The sequence below is a fragment of the Podarcis gaigeae genome, assembly GCF_964106915.1.
Source record: "Podarcis gaigeae genome assembly, chromosome: 2".
NCBI lineage: Eukaryota > Metazoa > Chordata > Lepidosauria > Squamata > Lacertidae > Podarcis > Podarcis gaigeae.
This window is the reverse complement of record NC_139679.1, coordinates 70,051,698-70,072,608: the sequence shown is the minus strand read 5'-3', so window position 1 is coordinate 70,072,608 and position 20,911 is coordinate 70,051,698. Positions and strand designations below refer to the sequence as shown.

Here is a 20,911-nt window from a genome sequence, read left to right as displayed (position 1 = left end):
TTGTGAGAGCTCCCTGCCCTCCCAGCATACCTGAGAGAGGTGTGTGTATATGACTTCATGCCGCAAGGCTGTGCACATCCTGAGATGGCTGCATGATTTCATCTTGTGTTAACTCTGCACAAAAACCACTGCACAGAGTCAGCTGTTTGGGAGCGTTTCCATGTCACACCTGTTTATGAGAATCTCTGACCCAGCTTGAAATTGGTTTCTTATGGCCTTTCCCATCTGGCCGTGCAGTATTTGTTTGTGTCGAATGCCAGCCACCACCACCACCACCACAACAGATTGGAGACAGAAAAGGAGATTTGTGGTGAACAAGTCTGCTAGCATACCTGCGTGGCAACCTCTGAAGGCCTTTCCAGAGAAAAAAGAACTTTTACAAAATCCAGTGGTTTTAATGTTATCTCTAGAACAGCCTTTCCCCACTAGAGTCCCTCCAAGATGTTTGGGGCAACAACTCCTATTAGCCCTAGCTGGCATGGTGAATGGTAAGGAATGGTGGCAATTCTGAAGGATACCATAATGAGGAATGCCTTCATCCTTTGCCAGTTGTACAGCATTGCACTGTGGGGCAGAAGATAGCCTTTCTGTGGTGGGTGTGCAACAGCTAGTGTTTCACTATTGGTTTTGCACAGGAGGGCGGGGCTGGAGGAAAGTGGCATACAACTTGTAAGAAAGTTTCCCCACACCTGAATTAATTTTTTTTTAAATTACACTATCACCCTCCAGCTGTTGCTGAACTACAACTCCCATCATCCCTGGCTATCAAACATACTTGACAAGGCTGATGGGAGCAACTTCTGGAGGTCCAAAGGTCTTCCCCAACCCCTGATTTGCAGAATTTTTATACTACCCATCAACGCTAAGTTCTCTTTGTGGTTTACAATATTCCAAACCCATAAAATATAACAATGTAATATGAACATAAAATCAGAAATAGCATCCAAATAAAACCAGCAACAAGGTCTAGAAAGTGCTCAACCTTGTTTTAAAAACTGAAAAGCCAGGGTGGGGGGAGAAGGTCCTTACTTGGTGTTTAAAAGACCACATGTTAGGCACTAGGCAAAATTCTCTAGCCGAGGAGTTACTGCAGGAAAGGTTCTGTTGTTAAATGCCACTAAACTGGCCTTGTTGTACTCTGAGGATGTGAGCTTTATTCTTTTAACCATTGCTGGGCAAGACCCTCTCTCCAAGTGCCCACATAACTCTTTCATGAGCAGAGGAGTTGGTTGGCTGGCCTCTTGGCTGCGATTGCCTGGTTCTGGTGAAATGCTTGCACCAAGTGGGAAACAGCCTGTCCGCTAGAGATTCTGACAGATAAACTACTCCTACAGTCCTTTGCCCCCCATCCTAGCTTTTGTGTCCTGGCATGCCTTTAGTTCCCACTGGGGGTGAAGATCCTTACAGAGAACTCCGTCACTTGGTAATCCGTGAGCCCAGCTCTGTATATGCATAGGTGTGTGCGCTGCCTCATTTACAGAGCAGAAAATCTAACCACAGCGCCGTGCCAGTTACTGACTGGCAATAAATGGTCTGCCCTTGGCATTCTGTCTGCCCCTTGATCAGTCTGAAGGCATGAGCTGGGTTCAGTTCATGAACTAGTTTCTGTACATACTTAAAGGGTGGCAGTGTTGGCTATTTGCAGTATGGTAGCCCTGCAGAGAGCTTGCTGGGGAGACCATGCATTAAAAAGGGACTCCAAAATAACTTAAACAAGGTTTTAATAAGAAAAACAAAAACTCCATTTACACTAAATACATCAACAACAAACCAGACCCAACCACCAACCCATCCCCCAGGGTAATGGGAGAGCTAGGTGCTGCTCCTTATATACTACACCCAATTGCTGACAAAACCCAATCAATACAACTCAGCAGCACATGCTATGTTTCACAGCTGTAAAGCTGGGTCTCGTTATTTAGCTCTGGCCCCTTAAAGACATACACATTGAGTACAACAATGATGAACCTTTACATTTAAAGAAACCATTCAACAGGCAGTTCCAGAGTAGTTGGTTTAGTCAAAAGTAGTCACGTGGCAGTGCTGTGGCACTTCTCTAAATCAGTGGTTCCCAATTGATAACCCACAAATCCCAGGGGATCCGCGCAACCCACCCAGGGGATCCATGGCACCATTGACATAACAAAAACTACCATAGAGATATCAACATTTTCAAAAGTAGGGGGTTCACGGCTCGATTTTTGAAAAACGGGGGGTTTGCAGTACTTGGCTAATTGGGAACCACTGCTCTAGATGCCTTATCTATTTTTATTTATTTATGTATCATATTTATAGGCCTGAGGATCCCAAGACAGAAGTGCATAAACTGAAAGGCAGCATTAGAAAATAATCTTAGAACAGGCCAATGTATTTTCTATAGGAATATAACAGCAGCAGCAATAAGCAATTGATCCACCGTACCTTCCCCTTCCCCGAAGGTTCATTTGTGACATGGACTTGCTCAGGCAAGAGCCTCTGTCATTATATGCCGGAAGTAGATGGAGAAAGATGCTTGCTCGTGACTTGAGGGGCTTTGAGAAACCTTTCCAAACTCTGTCATTATCCTGTTTGTCACAAAGGTGGAGATCATGAGCCTTTGAATGTGACCCGTTAGTAATCCTCCCACTCAGTGGAGTCAGGGGTGGACAGTTAGGACAGCCTGCACAGTCACAGAAGGAGGATTTTTTATTTCAGAAAAGGGCAACCATAATGATCAGGGAGGTGGAGCAATTCCTTAAAAGGAAAGGTTGCCGTGTTTGGGTTAGAGAAAAGGTGAGAGAGAGATAACATAATAAAAGCTTATAAATTTGCACATGGGAATAGCAGAGAACCTGCACAAGTGACGCTGACACAAAACCCCACATATATTAAGTAAAATAGAAACCTCGCCACCCACCCCCACTCATCTCTCCCCCGCCACCTCATTCCCCCTTTTCTTCCTAATGTCTCAACAACTGAAACTGTTCTGTAAAAAATGTTACTTGGGGGAAAAGAGAGAGAGAGAGAGAGAGAGAGAGAGAGAGAGAGTGCATATACTTTTGTAAACCAAGAAAATCTTTAATAAAAATACATAAATAAATAGATAAATTTGCACATGGCATGGAGCTAGAACAGCATAAAAGTACTTATACATACAATGCATAATTAAAAAATGGCATTTACTCTGGCAGGAGGTGTTGATGGCCACCAACTTGGATGGCTTTAAAGGAAGATTGGACAAATTCATGGAGGACAAGGCTATCAAGGGCTACTAGCCATGATGGCTGTACTCTGCCTCCCTAGTCAGAATCGGCAATGCTTCTGAAGACCAGTTGCTGGAAACCGCAGGAGGGAAGAGTGCTCTTCTACTTGGATCCTGGTTGCATCTTTCCCACAGACATCTGGCTGGCCAGTGTTGGAACAGGGTGCTTGACTAGATGGGCCACTGGCTGATCCAGCCAGCTCTTCTGATGTTCTTATGAGTTGAAAGGGAGCTTTGAAGTCAAGTAATCCTGCCCCCTGCTCAATGCAGGGTGCAGCTGAAGCATCCCTGTCCAGCCTCTGCTGAAAGGCCTTTAGCCAAAGCTTCCCTCTCCCTTTCAAAATTGTCAAAAAGGGGGAGGCAAATGCAGAGACACTTCTGTTTAGCACAAGTTGCTTGTCTCTAGCAGCTTCAAAGCAATAGCTTGAGACTTCTGGCTTGGTCCCAAGGTTAATTTACTCAAATGTGCTGACTAGGCTGCATTTGAGTGGGGATAATCTTGGGCATGTTACTGTTGCCTTTGCCGGTTTCTGTTTGGCAGAGTATGCAGTTGCATGGCATTGATCTGAAGGACAGTCCTGCAAATAAGTTTCCTGGACTTCAATAATTAGCCTACACAGATTTCTACTCTGCCTAGCTTAGCCATTCACATGCCGTCTGAACAGTGGCATAGCGTGGGTTGTCAGTACCCGGGGCAAGGCAAGTAATTTGCGCCCCCTAACGCGTGGATTTGCGCCCCCTAACCCTAACCCCCAGATGTTGCGCCCGGTGCGGCTGGCCCCCCCTGCACCCCCCACGCTACACCACTGCGTCTGAAAGAACATAAGGGATCGAGAAGCTTCAGCACCCCTTTAGAATCACATTCATCAGAAGAAGCCAAGATGGGTGATCCCATTTAAAATTTGTTTGGGTTTCTAATACAGACATCCCTTGTTTGTTCCAAGGTCATCTGGTGCTTTCTTCACACTGAAAGAGGCAGGTCCATGCCATGTTACTCTTAGAGTCCCAGAGCATGCTTGAGGGGTTAAAAACAGCTTGAGAGGAGGATACAGAGAGTCCCATTGCAAAGGACCTGTGGACCATGTTGTGGACTTAGGGCTCATCCACACTTACTGCATTTTTCCATGTATAACACGCCCCCCTGTATAAGACCTCTATTTTTTGGGACTCAAAATTAAGGAAATGGGGGGAGATTGCCCAGAGTTGTTAAGCTTGGGGGGGGGGGGATTGGCCACAGTTGTTGGGCTTTTTTTGGTGGGATTGCCGACAATCGCTCACCCGACTGACAGTATCACAGTATCCTGCTCGCGGCTGCCACCAAATCGCTCGTCCCCCCCTCTGCACTATCCGTGTATAAGACGACCCCCAATTTTTATCATTTTAAAATAATAATAATCGTCTTATACACGAAAAACTACAGTACCTTTTGTCCCGCTCTTTCCAGACACAGGTCCATGTCTGAGCGCGGTGGTGGTGATGTCCCATAGCTTTCCCCGCTCTTTAGTGCCCAATCAGAACAACTGTCAGTTTGGGTTTTCTGCGGATTGCCATTTGCTCAATATAGCTTTAAAGAGCAGGTTTCTGTAGATAAAGATCCAGAAGGGGTGGGGGGAAAGGGTGCTCATACACAGAGTTTTAAAGTGTGGACCATGCCTGGAAAGAGCAGAGGAAAGGTTAGTGTGGATAGGTCCTAAGGCTGCAATCCTAATCTGGGAGTAAACCGTGTTGAATTCAGTAGAACTTACCTATGAATAGACAAAGTTACAATTGTGGGAACCCTGTGAACTCTCCTTGGTTTTTCTTGTCTTGCCCCCACCCTCCCATCTTTTAGATACCATTTTTCTCATTTGTTATTTGCCACAATTAGGCTTAGAATCCACCTGTCAGGAATTGGCATCTTAAGCCTAGAGGGTCGTTCCTCTTTCATAAGATTTATCATTGTTCCCAAAAACAAATAGCATAGAACAGGCCTGGGGTGCGTGCCTGAGCGCTTTGGTGAACTGGAAGGCCCTCTGTTTGTTTGTTTGTTTTGTTTGTTTTATTCTTGACCTAAATCCTTGCAATCTGGCTGGATACAACAATTCAAGTACTGCCTTTTGTGCCCAAACTCTGCAAAAGATGTTACTTAATGGCGTATGGTTGTATGTATGTAATGACTGGATGTAAAGTTGCTTCCCCCCAGGTGCCTGAAATGTGATTCTGGTGGTGTCTAGGAACTTGAAATAGATGGCTTCACGTAACACAACATATAATTAACTTATGGAACATGCTGCCACAAGGTGTGGTGATGGCTGCAGGGTTAGATGGCTTTAAAGCGGATTAGGTAAATGTGTGGAGGACGAGTTTGTAAATGGGTGTTAACTACGACTGGTAAGTTAAACCAGAGGCACTATGCCTGGGCTTCTCAGAAACGTCTGTTGAAAACTGGCAGGCTACTGGGTGATGGGCCCTTGGTCTGATCTAGCGTTGCTCTTTTTAGTTCATATCTTTCCACTGATCTAAATCTTGTAGAGAATAGGGTCTTAATCCTTACCACGTCTTCTGCCAATAGATACTCATCTTCAAAATCTTTATGTATTTATGTTCTTAGAGCTATTCAAAGCAGTTTCTGAAAGGGAAAACAAGAAGTTGCATCAAAGCCGAGGCCTAATTTTCATACACAGAAGATGTAGTAGTAAACCTGTTTCTGGACTGTACCATTTCGAAATGCAAGTAGCACCTCACATGACTGAACGTCCCTCCATTGCAAAAATAATCTTGCATTTACTGTTTATTTAAAACATACATCAGGGAAAAAGCTGGACTAAACCCAGAGTGGTTGTAGCAACCCAGTCAGATGGTAGGGGTATCATCATCAACATCATCTAGTTTTCTGCACAGAGGGAACTCTCCCCCTCCCCTCGCAGTGAAGCACATTCAGTCATGTAATTTCCCCCACCTGCAGTCTGAAATGGTATCGTTCAGAAACCAGTTTACTACCTCAACTTCTGTTCATGAGTACCAGCATTGCCTCATAGGGATGAGCTGTGAATAAACCATGCTTTCTTATATTCAGCGCTCCGATCCGAGGTTACTGTCACAGTTTTTCTATGCCGATGAGCGAGTGACCCAAGTGGTGACAGAGATCAACTGTCTGGATGTAGAGACAGATCCTCAGCAATACCTGGTTCTATTAAATCAGCTGCACCTTAGTCAGGTAAGGCATTCTCTTTAAGGGCCAAACTAGACACGATGATCTGAAGGTGAGGGAGGGTGGCACTTCAAAGCACAGCATTGATAGGTGGCAGTAGCTGACACACACACACAGACAGACACACTTCTAGCTGTTTGCTTGGGGAAACTCCATGACCAAAAGCAACCTTGGCCTGGGGGGGGGGGGGAGAGGACCCAGCACACAAATAAAAATAAGAGATTTCCAATGGGGAAGTGCAGTGAGGGATTTTGCTTCCCCTTCCTACTCATCATCTCATTTTAAATGCACATATACTCCAATTAGGAGATGGCAAGACCCGCATTGGTCTCATTGCACCCTCCTTTGGAGATTCTTTCCAAAGTACATGGTCCACAGTCCCTGGCTGCTTCAGTGGAGCAGTGTGCATGGCATGCCTCTGACTGGCAAGGATCAAGATGGAGATTATACACTGGAGTCTTCCAGAGTGTAGTGCTCCCTCAGTGCTTGTGTGCATTTGGGGTTGGCTATTGTTGTTTTTTAAAGGCAAATGATTTCCTCCTCCTATTTTAAGAGTAAATTTCCTGTGGCAGGAAAAAAAATGTGGGACACTCTTGGAATATGGAGCAGCTGCAGTCTGAGGTCCCCCTCTACCCCAATTTTCACCTCCTCTGATCAACACAGAATACAGAACAGTATTTCTCTTGCTAAATCCTCACTGCTGAGTTCCATTTCTGGCTGAGATGTTTGGCAATGGAAATGCCAAAATCTACCCTGGCCCATCAGTAATTTTCTGGGAAGACCTGGCTTCCTGCCTTATCAGCTCATTTGGTGTCTCCAGAATGTCCTTGTGTTGAAGGTAACAACCACTCTACCCATTCTCCTAGACCGAATTGCTGTCCATCATAGAGCGAATTATGGATGAGTGTATCCCCAAGGAGCGTCATGGCCGTGACTATGTCATCAAATTCCCCGAAGACCTCCTCGTGGACAATCTCCGAAACCACATGCTGTTTGCTGCTGAGGTGAGCCATGCGGAAGGGATTTCATGCAATCATTGAGCTGTAGAGTTGGACGGTGCCATGGGGGCCATCTAGTCCAACCCTGTGCAAGGCAGGAATCCAGCCCCTAGCCATCCTTGGGTGGGCTCAAACCACCAAACTTCTGGTTAACCACTGTGCCACCTGATTTGGCGGACTAGAACATTCAACTACTCTTTGTATGTTCTGTTCTTGAGTACAGCTCCATTTTAGGCTACAAACATGAACAGCTGGAATAGGGGAAGCTCCTAACTCCTTGTGCATCTAGTGTCGTCATCTTCTCCTTTTCCTCTTTCATTACTCAAAGCCTGGATTCCTTTATCTGTGATTTCTCTGGCTCACCTGAGTAGATGATTGCTGTGCGCTTGGGAATTTTGCTTGCTTCATTGGGATGTAATGTGGTTCTGTTCCTGGAGTTAGGCCTTGGCAGTTGCTGGTGGGCTCATCCCAGCCCTGAAATAGCTAGTGTGATATGGCGGGAGAGGCAGTCAAAGGACACAGAGTGTTCCTGAGCTGTCACCATTCCTTCCAGTGTGGTGTAGCGGTTAAGAGTGGTAATCTGGGGAACCGGGTTCGCGTCTCCGCTCCTCCACCTGCAGCTGCTGGGTGACCTTGGGCCAGTCACACTTCTCTGAAGTCTCTCAGCCTCACTCACCTCACAGAGTGTTTGTTGTGGGGGAGGAAGGGAAAGGAGAATGTTAGCTGCTTTGAGACTCCTTCGGGTAGTGATAAAGCGGGATATCAAATCCAAATTCAAACTCTTCTTCCCTCCAGTGTTTGATGGCACGCACCTACATTGATGTGGACGAAGCAGATGGGATACGGCTGCGACCTCTGGCCAAGGATCTGCTGTGCAGCTTGGAGTTGGTGCGGACGGTACTCCGGGAACAAAGCCTGAACCAACCTGGACCCTATTCAGAGCCTATCCGCAGGGCATTGATTCGTTTTGATATGCTCTTTGCTGAGTTTGAGCTGAGGTGGGTGCTGAGCAAACCTGCTTCTCAGAGGCATCTGATTGGCAGCTGTATAACTAGATAGGTCTCCAGGCTCATCCAGTAGGGGTCTTACATTCTGACTATTTTTTCTTTATAACAAATATTTATATACCACTCTATCATGCAAAGGTTCAAGGCAGTGTACAATAATAATGATACATAATAAAAACTCATTAAAAAATAAAAATCAGAGAGCATCAACTGACTGTTATGGAAATATGCATTCTTAATTGTCTGCATAAGCCTGGTGGAATAAAATAGTTTTCAGCAGGCATTTAAAGGTTGAAACAGAAGGTGCTGGCAGAGCATTCCACAGGACTAGGCAGATCGCACCAAAGTCTCTTTTGTGTCGATGTCAAATGCGTGTCACCAATGTGGGGGAACAACCAGCAGCACTCCTGCAGGTGATCTCAGTGATCAAGTTGGGATATAAGGGTTTAGGTGGTCCCAAATGTGCCCTGGACCTAAGTTGTTTGGGGCTTTGTGAGTTATCACAAGGACCTTAAGCTTGTTTCAATAGTAGATGGGCAGCCATTGCAGATATTTAAACAGTGGTGTTCATGTTATGAGTACATGTTTCGCTTTAAGGAATTGGGCATGTCATAGGCTGACCTTTTTAGGCAATGCAGTGGATTAAGCTAAGGAGCAGAAAGTGGTTCAATGTGGACAGAAGAGGAGGGAACTTCTAAGAGCTGCTTTTTAAATATGAAAATGAAAAGATGCTAAAAAACAACCTGGCCAGAACCAATAAAAGTAGTGACTGGCCAGCAAGGGGAATATCTGGAAAGGACGACTGCTGCCTTCTGAAGTTTATGCTGCCAGTGTGTGAGTTTCAAAGGTCTTGTATGCAAGGTAGGTGCTGAGAGTGGTGGCTAAGCTGGGTTTCAAAGCTTGTTTCTCTCTTCCAGTTACGTGTCATCTTTAGTCTCGGTGAAGTCGCCCGAAGAAATCTATAGGCAGCAGGAGATTGTTGTGCTCTTCTGTGAAACTGTGGCTAGGTGAGGATTTTGCGCTCTGTGGCTTGGAAAGATCCTTGGGCAAGCACTATCTACCTCTCCAATAGAATGAACATTCATCTTATTTTATTGTTTTTATTTTATTTGTTTAGATGTATTTATAAACGGCTTTTTGTTTTTTATATTTCTTGGAAACATACAACATAAAATACAAACAGTATCATTTTTTAAAAATACAATCATTTTCCAGAACCAGCAAAGCAGTAGAATAAAAACATGTTTTTTAAAAATCAAGAGATTAAAGCATAATAAGCAGGGTCTTGTTTTATGGATCAGAGAAAACCTGGGCACAAAGATGGGTCTTTACAAAACCTTATGACGCAGACCAGCCAATGCTCCTTTTTGATGTGGGAAGCTTGGCTCAAGTGAGGTCTAGGATAATTATCTACTTGGACTAGGGATTTTGACTTCTGCCCAAGCCTTCCTTCCTCATTTCCTGCCCCTTCTCTCCCTCGCTCATCTAGAGCTCTGAAACTTGGCTACTTGACTCAGGAGACGATTGATGGGTATGAACCGCAGCTGATGTTCACCATTCCCCGCCTGGCCATTATCAGGTATGTGGTTTTACCTGTCATCTTTTGGTTGAGTATGGAGCCCGGTAGCTCGATAAACTCGAGACATGTGGAATGTTCAATCTGGCAATTATAGCTGTCAAAGCTGGCAAGACAGGTGTGCATTTTTAACAGAAAAAACTGGGGCAAGTCACATTTGTCTAAACGGAGGTCTCTCATTTTACTTCTTCCTTCACGGTACATAAATCAGCTACACATCTATAAGTTCCTCGGCACTTGCTAATCTTCTGGGCAGCAGGAAGGTGTGCAATGGCATCTTGGCAATCTAAACATGTTCCTCTCCCCATCTCTCATGTGTGTCTGCATGGTGGTGGAGAGGATGTAACGTATCACCAAATGAGTCTCAGAGGCCCCCAAAAGTTTCCCACCACTGCTCTGGCTCATGCAGTTGGGAAGATTGCTTGCTTGTGCTGTATTTAAAACTTTCGGACTGTCCCTCTCTCCAAATGGCCATCCTCCCTGCCTATTCTCGGTTTGTTTGACTACTTTATAGGTGGGATGACTTTCCCAAAGCCAGCTGTTGCTCCTTTAGATCTTGATTGGGGCAGCTACTGCCTGAGGTACCAGCACACAGTTATTTGCAAGTGGCCCTTTCCCACCAGCATTTGCCTTGTCGAATTCCACTCGTTCTTCAAAGTATGGTACTATGTCCCCATTTCAGCAGTAAGTGGCTGTGTTACTTTTTAGTTTCCCCTTCAACATGGGTAACACACTGAAAGCTCCTTGGGAAACATAGCTGCTAGTAAGAATTTAGAGAGTGGTGGGCACAAAATAGGCAGAGCAGTGGCATCGGAGCTGAATTATGCGCATCCGCTAACTAACCGAAGAAGTAATTTAAAGTTAGGGAAATTTTGCTATCTTGGAAAAGAAATTAAAAGAGGAAACTTGGACAAGGTTTACTACAGTGTCCCAGCTTTCATTTTGAGAATTCTCTGCCCAAACGATATGACGAAAGAGCAATTCCCATTAATCTTTACCCATTATTGTTTTGAAAGTTCTCGCATTTTGGGGAAAAACCCCCACCTCCAATAATAATTAATGTATTAGGAAAAACATACATAGCAGCAGGAAATCCAATCCTCCCTGTGTTTTGTTTTATTTCTTTGCCCCGTACACAGTGGTCTTCTGATCTACCCAGATGGACCCCTCAATTTGGAGCGGAGGCCTGAGGAGATATCCAGAGTCTTTAGCCCCTTTTACGTCTTGCTTAGAAAAATCAGGTGAGTGACTATAAAAGCAGCTGCTGCACAGGAACTCAACTGGAACTTCACCAGGTTAAGAAGCGTCTGGGTCTTTGTGGAGGGGTTTGTGTTAAGAACCCAAGCTACATGTTCAGCAAAATCACCTGACTTTGGTGCTTTAGTGCAGTCACGGGAAGGTCTAATATAGCTCATTTGAAAAATGCAATCCCTGCAGTCTGAAGCTGCACAATCCAATAAGTATTCTGCCACATAACTTTGCTGATGTTTGATCAACCCTCAGTTAAATGGAAATTATTGCATAAATGTTAGTGGTGTCTTTCTCCTGTAATCAGACATACAGTTAACAGAGGATGAAGCAAGATGTTCTGGATACATGATCAGAGTTTGTGTGGGTGCTGGGGGAGAGATGCAGCAGCAGGTTGCCTCATCAGGGGGTACAAACTATATGCATTTGCACATGGTGGCATGAGCGCCTTTTTGCGAGCTTGGTTTCCACATTGCACTGAAGCCCTACCATAACGAGAGTAGATCTGACCTTCCTTCCAGGGTACTACATGAGAGCTGGGTTATCCAGTCTGTTCCTTTAGGGCAATTTCAGTGTCTTGTTTTCCTAGATGCCTCCTTTATGAGCCTTCTCCCTTATAGGGATTTGCTGCGTGTGTTGTCCAAGGAAGAACTTTACATGTTGGAGAAGCGTGTACTGAATGAGAGCACTACAGATTCACAGCCCTTCAAGGATATAGATTCTCCTGACTTCCGAGGTGCTGCGACACCACGTGCCTCGGCTGTCCCAAGGTATGACCAAGAACCACTTCTCTTCACCCACCCACCCTCAGCCCAAAATGTTGGAATCTGAGGTTGTGTGCTGATTTCATTGGGCCCATTGTCCGTGTGGAAAAGATTAATTGCTCTGTTCCGCTTTACTGCGCACCAGATCATGATTGTGCACCACCACCCTGGATCACAATTTAAGTGTGGTGTGGGGAGAATGATATAATGACAATAATATTTTTGGAAAGAGGAGGGTTAAAGTGATTGAGCTGATTCCTAGAGAGAGAGAGAGACATACCATAGAGAAGGAAATGCTAGAACACGATCTAGGAAATGGCTAGAGCAATCCAATCAGAATAGCAGTGCGATAGGCCATCTATACTATACACCTGAGGAAATTTCGTAGCTTTTTTGCCAAGTAAAAATAAAATTGGATTTCTGGTTTTTTAAAAGTTCTGGGGGAAACAAAGCTAAACAGGGAAAGCATAAGAAGGGTTTGTTTTGTTGACAGTGTCATGTAGGTGCTCTGTAAAAGTGAGCAAACAAGGCATGGCTCTTCCACAGTAAATCCTTAATGTGGAAGCCACTAAAAGTGTTATCCATGACAGCATCAAGACCATGGAAAGGGTTCATCAGTATTTCTGCAGGAATCAGGAGTGCTTGTAGCTTTTGAGCAGTGTGGACTACATGAGAGATAAAGGAGTAATCGAAAACTTTGCAGCTAGGTGGCAGTACAGTCGTACCTTGGTTCTCAACTGCCTTGTGACTCAAATGTTTTGGCTCCTGAACGCTGCAAACCCGGAAAAAAGCATTCGGTTTGAGAATGTTTTTTGGAAGCCGAACATCCGATGCAGCTTCTGATTGAGTGCAGGAAGCCCCTGCAGCCAATCAGAAGCCACGCCTTGGTTTGAGAACGTTTTCGGAGAGAACCAAGGTAGTTGACAAACCCTGTCAGAGCCCTACCTCTTTCCAGCGTCAGTGGCTTTTGTCTCTTGGAAATGGAAAGAAGGGGTTCATACATCTTAGCTGACCCAAAGCTCATGTGAGAACATTTACTGTATATATTGCTTATCCTTCCCTTGGCATTTGCTTACCTGGCATTCATATATTTAGGGCAGATGATGCCTTTGGGTGGTTGTTGTTTTTTGAGGGGGGGGGGAGAAGGGAGAACTTTAAAAGAACTGGAGTGCAGAAGGTGAGAGAGTAACGCCTTAATACCCATTCTAATGCTGCTTGTTCTCTTCTTAACAGGCAGCGTGGTCAGGGATCTAGTAGCACCAAGGCAGGAGTGATCACACAAGCTCCGCAGACAGCTCGTTGGGCAGAACTGCGAGCCCGTTATACCACTACAGAGGACATGATCCACACACTGTTTGTCTGCATCTCTGGTGAGTACCCTGTTTTTGCTGGATAAGGGAGGTCTCCATCAGCCAATATCCCATAATGCAACTGGGGCATTGGCTGGCAGGTGTATGGTTGGCAGCAGAAGGGAGTTTTTAAAAATATATATATAAGCAGACGGGCCTCTGTAGATTCCCTGATTTGGACAAACTGGACAAGTGAACAGGTGTTCCTTATGTTTGGAATGTATTCCTACCATTCCTGACCATTCCTGCTGGTCAAGATTATGGAAAGGAGCAGATATGTCCAAGTAGAAGGACGGCATACCTGATCATACCTCCAAACAAGCTTCTTGTTGCCCTGTTGGGGAAGAGATCCTGGCAGGAAGCAGTTGGTTTTCTAGAATTAAATAAGCTTTTAGGGGGAGCAGGGCTTGAGATAAAATTTCCTCACCAATACTGCTTATGCTACATGCAAACGTCTCAGTAAAGCATCCATTCAAAAACCCACAACTGACAAGAGACTGTTTGCTTTCCCTGCACAGCTCCTCTTCAACACTCCCCCTTTAACATGCCCACATTTCCTTGGAAGCCAGCAGTGGAGGCTCATACTCGCATCTGTTCTGAACAGAGGAGAGGTGCAAAGATCTTCTCTGCCCGAGCAGTAGCTAATGTTAAGTGCCTTCCTCCTGCGACATTGATAGGATGGCTGATGGAGGGGCTTGCCCACACCACTTTGAACTCCCGCCTCTCCTTATCATTTAGCTGTGACAGCTATTTTGCGGCATGCCCCTCTGCTCACAACAGCCATTCTGTGACCGCTGCTCATGGCGGAATTCTCAAAATTCCAAATGTACCACCTATCACACAAAAGGTTGGTGACTCCTTAGTTAAGCATCACAGTGACTATAAGCAGTAATATCCCGATCTGGATATGATGGCAAGTTAGAACAAGTTGTTCCACATGCCATTAAAAATAGCTCAGAAGATGGCAGCTATTGTCTTATTACATGATTAGGGAATATCATTCATTTTAATAAAATATATATTCATTGGAGCAAGTACTTAAATTTTGAATGACTCGGCTGAAAGTGCTTCACACACATTCACTAAGAAGCCCAAGAACTTACCTGTAAAGCAGGCAAGTATTGCCCCCATGTCGCCTAAGGATTTTGAACTGTAAGTTTTGGTTCAGCTCAGATACTGCATGAACTCTCTTGCCTAGCCTTAATCCTGAAGGTTTAGCACCTAAACTGAGAATTAGTCTCTTCAGCAGGAGAGAGTAGTGAAAAAATAGTATCCCGTTGGTTCAGAATTGAGATGGAAACAATTGCTTGGTTAGAAGCTGTTGACTACTGTTTCCCTCTATGGAAGGACTTTTGTGTTAGTTGGCTAAAATTTACATGTTTATCTCTTGCCCTTGTGTCATTGTGCAATGGATATTACTCAAATTGCTGCGTTGTGTTTGGGTAGGAGTGGCAGACCAGCTCCAAACCAACTTTGCAAGTGATCTGCGTGCCATCCTGAAGACTGTATTTAAAATTGTGATGTCCCGGGCAGAGGAACAGGAGGTGACAGACACTGGCCGTGAGTGACACTCCTTGACTCGTGCATGGTTTCATAGCATTTCCTTAGTGCTTGCATGTGCAGAAGCTAGGTATGGCATGGACATGTAATGCTGCTCCACTAAAAGTGCTGGGCAGTCATGTTAGTGACACATACTGAGTCATTTATACTGTCATGCAGTCTTCCCCAACCTAAGGTCTTCCAAATTAGTATGACTAATGGTCACAAATGGGAATTGTATTCCAAACTTACTGGACCAGCAAGCACCAGATTGGGGCTGGCCGTTTGTAATACTTAAATCAATCCTACTTAAATTTCAAGGACTCTGGGCTGTTTCATTGTTTTCTATTTATTTATCTCAACATATATATCCTATCTCTCTCTGCTAAAATCAGACTTGATGTGGCTTACAAAAAAAATATCACAGAATTCACAAACAAAATAAAAGCAAAATAATAACAGCAGCAAAAACTGCATAGTGGAAACCATATCAGCAACCACAAAGAAAAAACTTCATCAGAGGCTGCACTGGGGGGAAAGCCTACCATAAGCAACTTGTTGTTGTTTAGTCATTTGTTGTTTAGTCGTTTAGTCGTTGTTTAGTAGTTAGTCCAACTCTTTGTGACCCCATGGACCAGAGCACGGCAGGCACTCCTGTCTTCCACTGCCTCCTGCAGTTTGGTCAGACTCATGTTTGTGGCTTCGAGAACACTGTCCAACCATCTCGTCCTCTGTCGTCCCCTTCTCCTTGTGCCCTCAATGTTTCCCAACATCAGGGTCTTTTCCAGGGAGTCTTCTCTTCTCATGAGGTGGCCAAAATATTGGAGCCTCAGCTTCACGATCTGTCCTTCCAGTGAGCACTCAGGGCTGATTTCCTTAAGAATGGGTGCGTTTGATCTTCTTGCAGTCCATGGGACTCTCAAGTGTCTCCTCCATCACCATAATTCAAAAGCATTAATTCTTCGGCGATCAGCCTTCTTTATGGTCCAGCTCTCACTTCCATACATCACTACTGGGAGAACCATGGCTTTAACTATACGGACCTTTGTTGGCAAGGTGATGTCTCTGCTTTTTAAGATGCTGTCTAGGTTTGCCATCGCCTTTCTCCCAAGGAGCAGGCGTCTTTTAATTTCGTGACTGCTGTCACCATCTGCAGTGATCATGGAGCCCAAGAAAGTAAAATCTCTCACTGCCTCCATTTCTTCCCCTTCTGTTTGCCAGGAGGCGATGGGCCCAGTGGCCATGATCTTCGTTTTTTTTGATGTTGAGCTTCAGCCCAGCCTTTTGCATGATGAATTCTGCATATAAGTTAAATAGAACACTCTTAAGGGTTTGTGGGCAAAGAGGCGACCAAATGAATGTCTGTTGAGAAGTAATTTCATTTTTGGCACCACAACTGAAAAGAATATCTTATATTGTGCTAATTACTTCAGTTGGCTAATGGACCTCAGAATGAGAGCAGGGCTCCTTTAGCTACATGTTGGTACTGTGTGATAGTCACTGGAACTGAGTTTGTTAATGACACCCTTGCTCTAAGCCCAATAAAACATTCTCTTTGCTCAAAGGATTGCTGCTAATTGCAGCGTGACTTTGCTCAATCCAGGTTCCTGCCCCTTCGTCTTTCAGTTGTGCATTAGACCAGTGAGCATGGGGATGCATATTGAGGTGAAGAACATGGAGTACTTTTTAGTTCTTCATATATGCATAGAAAACACACACTCCAAGCACCACATTGTGGCTGGTGCTTAGGCATCATCATCCCTCTTTCTCCCTCCCCATTTAAAACCAAGTTGGGTATGTCTGATTATGTGTCTCCCTTGTAACATGTAGTTGGACCCCTTTTTTAAGGATAATGAATAGAACATTTATGGGAACATACAGCTGAGGTGTCTATGCCAGTTGTATCTTTGCCCTGGCATAGATGCCTTTTCCCTTGAGCAGTAGCAACTTGCATGCTTATAGCTTTTCTTTTTTCCTTTTCAGAGGTGGAGGTCCATGTGCTACCAACAGCTTCTCACCTGGCAGACTGTGCTCTCTGCTCCAGAAGCCGGGGAGGCACTGGGAGAGAAGGTGAGAGCCCAAAATGTGAAACAGGCCTCTTCCTGAGCATCTCTATTGTCCCGGGGAATTTGGTCTGAGCTTCTCTCTCACACTCTACCAAACCTTCAAGAAAGGTTGATCCCATGTTCAAGGATCTCCAATGCACAGGCAGGGACCCTGGGCTGGCCTTGCTGACAAAAGGAATTTTGCTCTTTGGTTTGCAGTAAGTAAAAGATCCTGCACACTCCCCCTCTTGCCTTACATTTTAGGGGCTGTGTTGTCCAAACTGTGCCCCACTCTAGAGCCCCATGGCTTTTCCTGAGGCTTTGTGCCTGGGCAGATGACTTGTGACTCCTCGTGAACTACTTTCTGCTTTGTCACTGAATAAACATATATCTCTCTGTATTCGGAGTTCTCTTAACACATTTTAGCTGGGGGAAGTTTTATGGCTCTGACGGACTTTAGGAGACATGTGGCCATGTCCCCAACTGCCCTTCTGTTCTTTTCCAGATGCCTTAGCACCACCAGACTGGGTGCCAGACAGCACTTGCAGCCACTGCATGGCTTGCCGTGTGCCTTTCACCTTTCTTCGCAGACGGCACCACTGCCGAAGTTGTGGCAAGGTAGGTGATGGGGCTAAATAAGGACCTCCTAGGACTTTCATTCTAGTGGAAGCAGCAGCGGCTGCAAAAGCACCAGGCAGACCATGCCTGTGAACACTTTAACTATAGCGTATCTTGTCATGGGCCAGGGCTTGGGCTTGGTGTCTATATCTTTTGGGCTGCAACCTCATAAGCCCCAGCCAGCATGGCCCAGTGGTCAGGAATGAGGGAAGTTGTGGTTCAAAGCATATAGGGGGTCCCTGGTTGGGCAAGACTGGCTTACATGCTCCCCTGGAAAGATGCCTTTAAAAAAATATTGTGAGTAAAGGTTGTGCCTGAAAGGATGGCCTCTCCAGATGGGGAGGGATGGGGAGAGGTTGCAATAATTGAACTAGCTTGCAATCTAAGTCCTTGTTGGGACCTCTACTGGGTCAGTCATGTTTTTTATTGTTTCTTGGCCAAAGGATTAGGGCAACCGCATCTCTTTCATGTGAAGTGGGGCTTGCAGTACCACATGGCCCTCGGCTCTATTTGATGCACAATCTTATTTCCTCCCCAGATCTTCTGCTCTCGCTGCTCGTCACACTTGGCACCTCTGCCCCACTTCAAGCAGCTGAAGCCAGTCCGCATTTGTACACACTGCTACACCACCCACTTGCCTTCCACTAGCAAAAATACCAGTTGATTGGAGCTGCCTCAAACACCTTCTGTGCCTGTGGAAACACCAAAGACTTTGGAAGTGGCAACAGCCTGTACTGTCAGCAAAGGACTGTGGGAACAACCACACTTGTCTTATTAGGATGCTCCTGGGAACTTTCCAAAGGCCTTGGTGGTCAGGGCAAGAGATGGGAACGCCAGGCTTTAATAGCTGGGGATTGAATCTTTGCTGTTTAATATAAATAACTCCCAGTGGGATTCCTTGGGCTGGAGCTAGAGCTTGCTGTAGAAGATGTTTCGGCAAGCTCTTGTAAATGACAGTAAAAGCATCTTTCCCCCCATTACTCTTTCCTTAGAGTAAATTGTGGCCTACGGAGGGATTGCCTGGTGCTGGTTGCCTGGCTTTTGGGAGAGCCCCATGATAGTCATCAGTCCTGTGGATTTATTTTTGACAAATCTCTGAGGTTGCATTACTAGATTTGGGTGTATGTGCAATAAGGGCTTTATGGAGCCTTTCACTGGAACTGAAAGGCAGGATCTCTAGTCCAGCAGCAACCTTGTGGAGGATAGCCATGACATTTTGCCCACCAGCTTCTGATACAGCTAAGGGCTTCAACAATCTTCATATGCAATGTATTTTCTTGTAAAACTCTCCTGCCACACTGTTGTGTGGACGACGCTTTTGAAGCTTCTCCAGGAGATTTATAGCTCCTTTTTGAAACCAGGCAGAGCTGGTTCTTCTCCTGAATACTTGAATAAATGCTATCTGTTACTGTTGCCAATTTGTCTTCTCTGGGCTAAAAAATAAACACTTTTGCTGAATTTAGCTGTTGGATATTGAGAGGCAGAATCTGCTGCTACACTTCTTCCCCCAGGAAAATGCAAATACAAACTCTAAACCTTCCTGCTGTGTCTGTGTGTGTAGTTTTTCCCCCTCCTTCAGCTCACACTCCGGCCATCCCCACTCCTCTCTGTGCAGGTTTGATGAGCTACATCACCTGCCTTCCAGCATCAGATAACCTTTTTGATATACAGTCATACATTGGGTTAAATATGCCTCAGGTTGAGCATTTTCAGGTTATGCTCCGCGGCGACCCTGAAGTAACAGAACGCGTTACTTCCAGGTTTCGCTGCTCGCGCATGCGCAGACGCTCAAAATAATGTCACACACATGCGCAGACGCAGCGACCCGCGCACGCGCAGACACAGGTTGCATTCGCTTCAGGATGCAAATGGGGCTCGGAACGGATCCTGTTCACATCCAGAGGTACCACCGTAAATGGAATGGTAGGTTACATTGACTGTGTGTACAGGGATTTATTTGTTCATTCAACCTTTCACATGGGTGTTCACCTTGAGCAATTAATGCTGCCAACACTTTGGTTGTAATTCCACCTCTACCAAACACCTTGATTTTCATCCCAGAAACCCACTGCAGTGCTTTTAGCTGGTACCAATGATAGGCCCCGAATGAGTGCAAGAAGGAATTTAAAAGTTCTGATTAATGGCAGGAGGAGGAGGGAGGTCTGAAAAGCAGCCATGTACGTATGTGGGTGGAGGGTGATTTGTACATTTAGGAACTTAGCAAGTTTTCCTAGTTTTACCTTTAAAGAGACACTGACCCCCTTCACTCTCACCATCTTGGTTGTCAGGATAAACTTAAGATGCCAGTGCTTCCCTCTATCCTTCATATGACCATCTCCCCAGCTGCATTTGGAGTGGTGACTATTCTAAAAGCATAGCCAGCTCCACTTGTAAGATTTATTATGAATTTTCATTATAATACAATTGTCAGCTTCCTCTCACATTTGCTTTAGGAGCTAGTGTAGGAACAGGGCTGACAACAGCCTCCATCAGTGAGGGTGAGGGCAGCAGGGGATTAGGCCTTGGCATAACTTAAGGTATATGGTAGGCCTACAGTTCTGTACACATCTGCCTAGGAATTAGCCCTTTTGAACTTGGCAGGGCTTACTTGCGGCCAGCACCAATAGCATTACAGGCCTCCTGTTTTACTCTGCAAAATAGCAGAGGATATAATTGTGTTTCCATTTCTGCTTTTCCATTACTTCCGTGTTTCTCTGCAGCTACCCATGAATCAACCCCACCATGTCAGTTGTGTTAATATTTTTGCAGCAAAGACCTGGGAGGCTGCCGGAATATATTGGCCCCCTTTTCCATAGAAAAACTTTAAAATAGCGTTGGTAGATCTTTGGGCATTTGCAATAGTATTCTTAACCTGATAATGTCACAAGCCCTTTTCCTGGAAGGTTATACGCAGGTATTTAAAAGATGATACATGTTCAATATGTCGATTGTCAATTCTCCATTTGTGTCTCATTCTTTTTTTAGAGAACACCATAACTTTGGATTTGCTATAGTTAATTGTTCGGCATTACAATAAACTGAGAGATCTTAGAAGTTTTCTTAGGCCTACACAGGAGAAGGAAATTAGAACTGCGTCATCTGCATATAAGAGAACCGGGAGGGTGTAGTAGCCAATTTAGGGGGGTGGGCATTTTCTTTCTCCATGTTTCCTACTAAGGAGTTAATATAGAAGTTGAATAAAGTAGGCGCAAGGACGCGGCCTTGTTTAACACCATGGTAGGTTTGGATTTCCTTGGATAAATGGCCCTGTCGGTCACACCTAACCCAGACCCAAGTGTTTTCATATAAACTGTGGATGAGACACAGTAGACGTCT

At 45.1% G+C, this 20,911-nt stretch overlaps 1 protein-coding gene across 1 annotated transcript in view; it reads left to right on the top strand.

Annotated features, from left to right (window-relative positions):
• The window catches only part of ZFYVE28 (zinc finger FYVE-type containing 28), a 28,528-nt gene extending 9,495 nt beyond the window's left edge, over window positions 1-19,033 (top strand). The window contains exons 2-13 of the mRNA XM_083726292.1: window positions 6,297-6,437; window positions 7,298-7,435; window positions 8,225-8,427; window positions 9,354-9,443; window positions 9,926-10,015; window positions 11,152-11,253; window positions 11,881-12,030; window positions 13,258-13,394; window positions 14,820-14,933; window positions 16,896-16,982; window positions 17,463-17,575; window positions 18,114-19,033. Coding sequence (XP_083582418.1) covers window positions 6,297-6,437; window positions 7,298-7,435; window positions 8,225-8,427; window positions 9,354-9,443; window positions 9,926-10,015; window positions 11,152-11,253; window positions 11,881-12,030; window positions 13,258-13,394; window positions 14,820-14,933; window positions 16,896-16,982; window positions 17,463-17,575; window positions 18,114-18,239 — 1,491 coding nt within the window. The 3' untranslated portion in view covers window positions 18,240-19,033. The remainder of the gene's footprint in view (window positions 1-6,296; window positions 6,438-7,297; window positions 7,436-8,224; window positions 8,428-9,353; window positions 9,444-9,925; window positions 10,016-11,151; window positions 11,254-11,880; window positions 12,031-13,257; window positions 13,395-14,819; window positions 14,934-16,895; window positions 16,983-17,462; window positions 17,576-18,113) is intronic.
• Window positions 19,034-20,911: the final 1,878 nt, after the last annotated feature.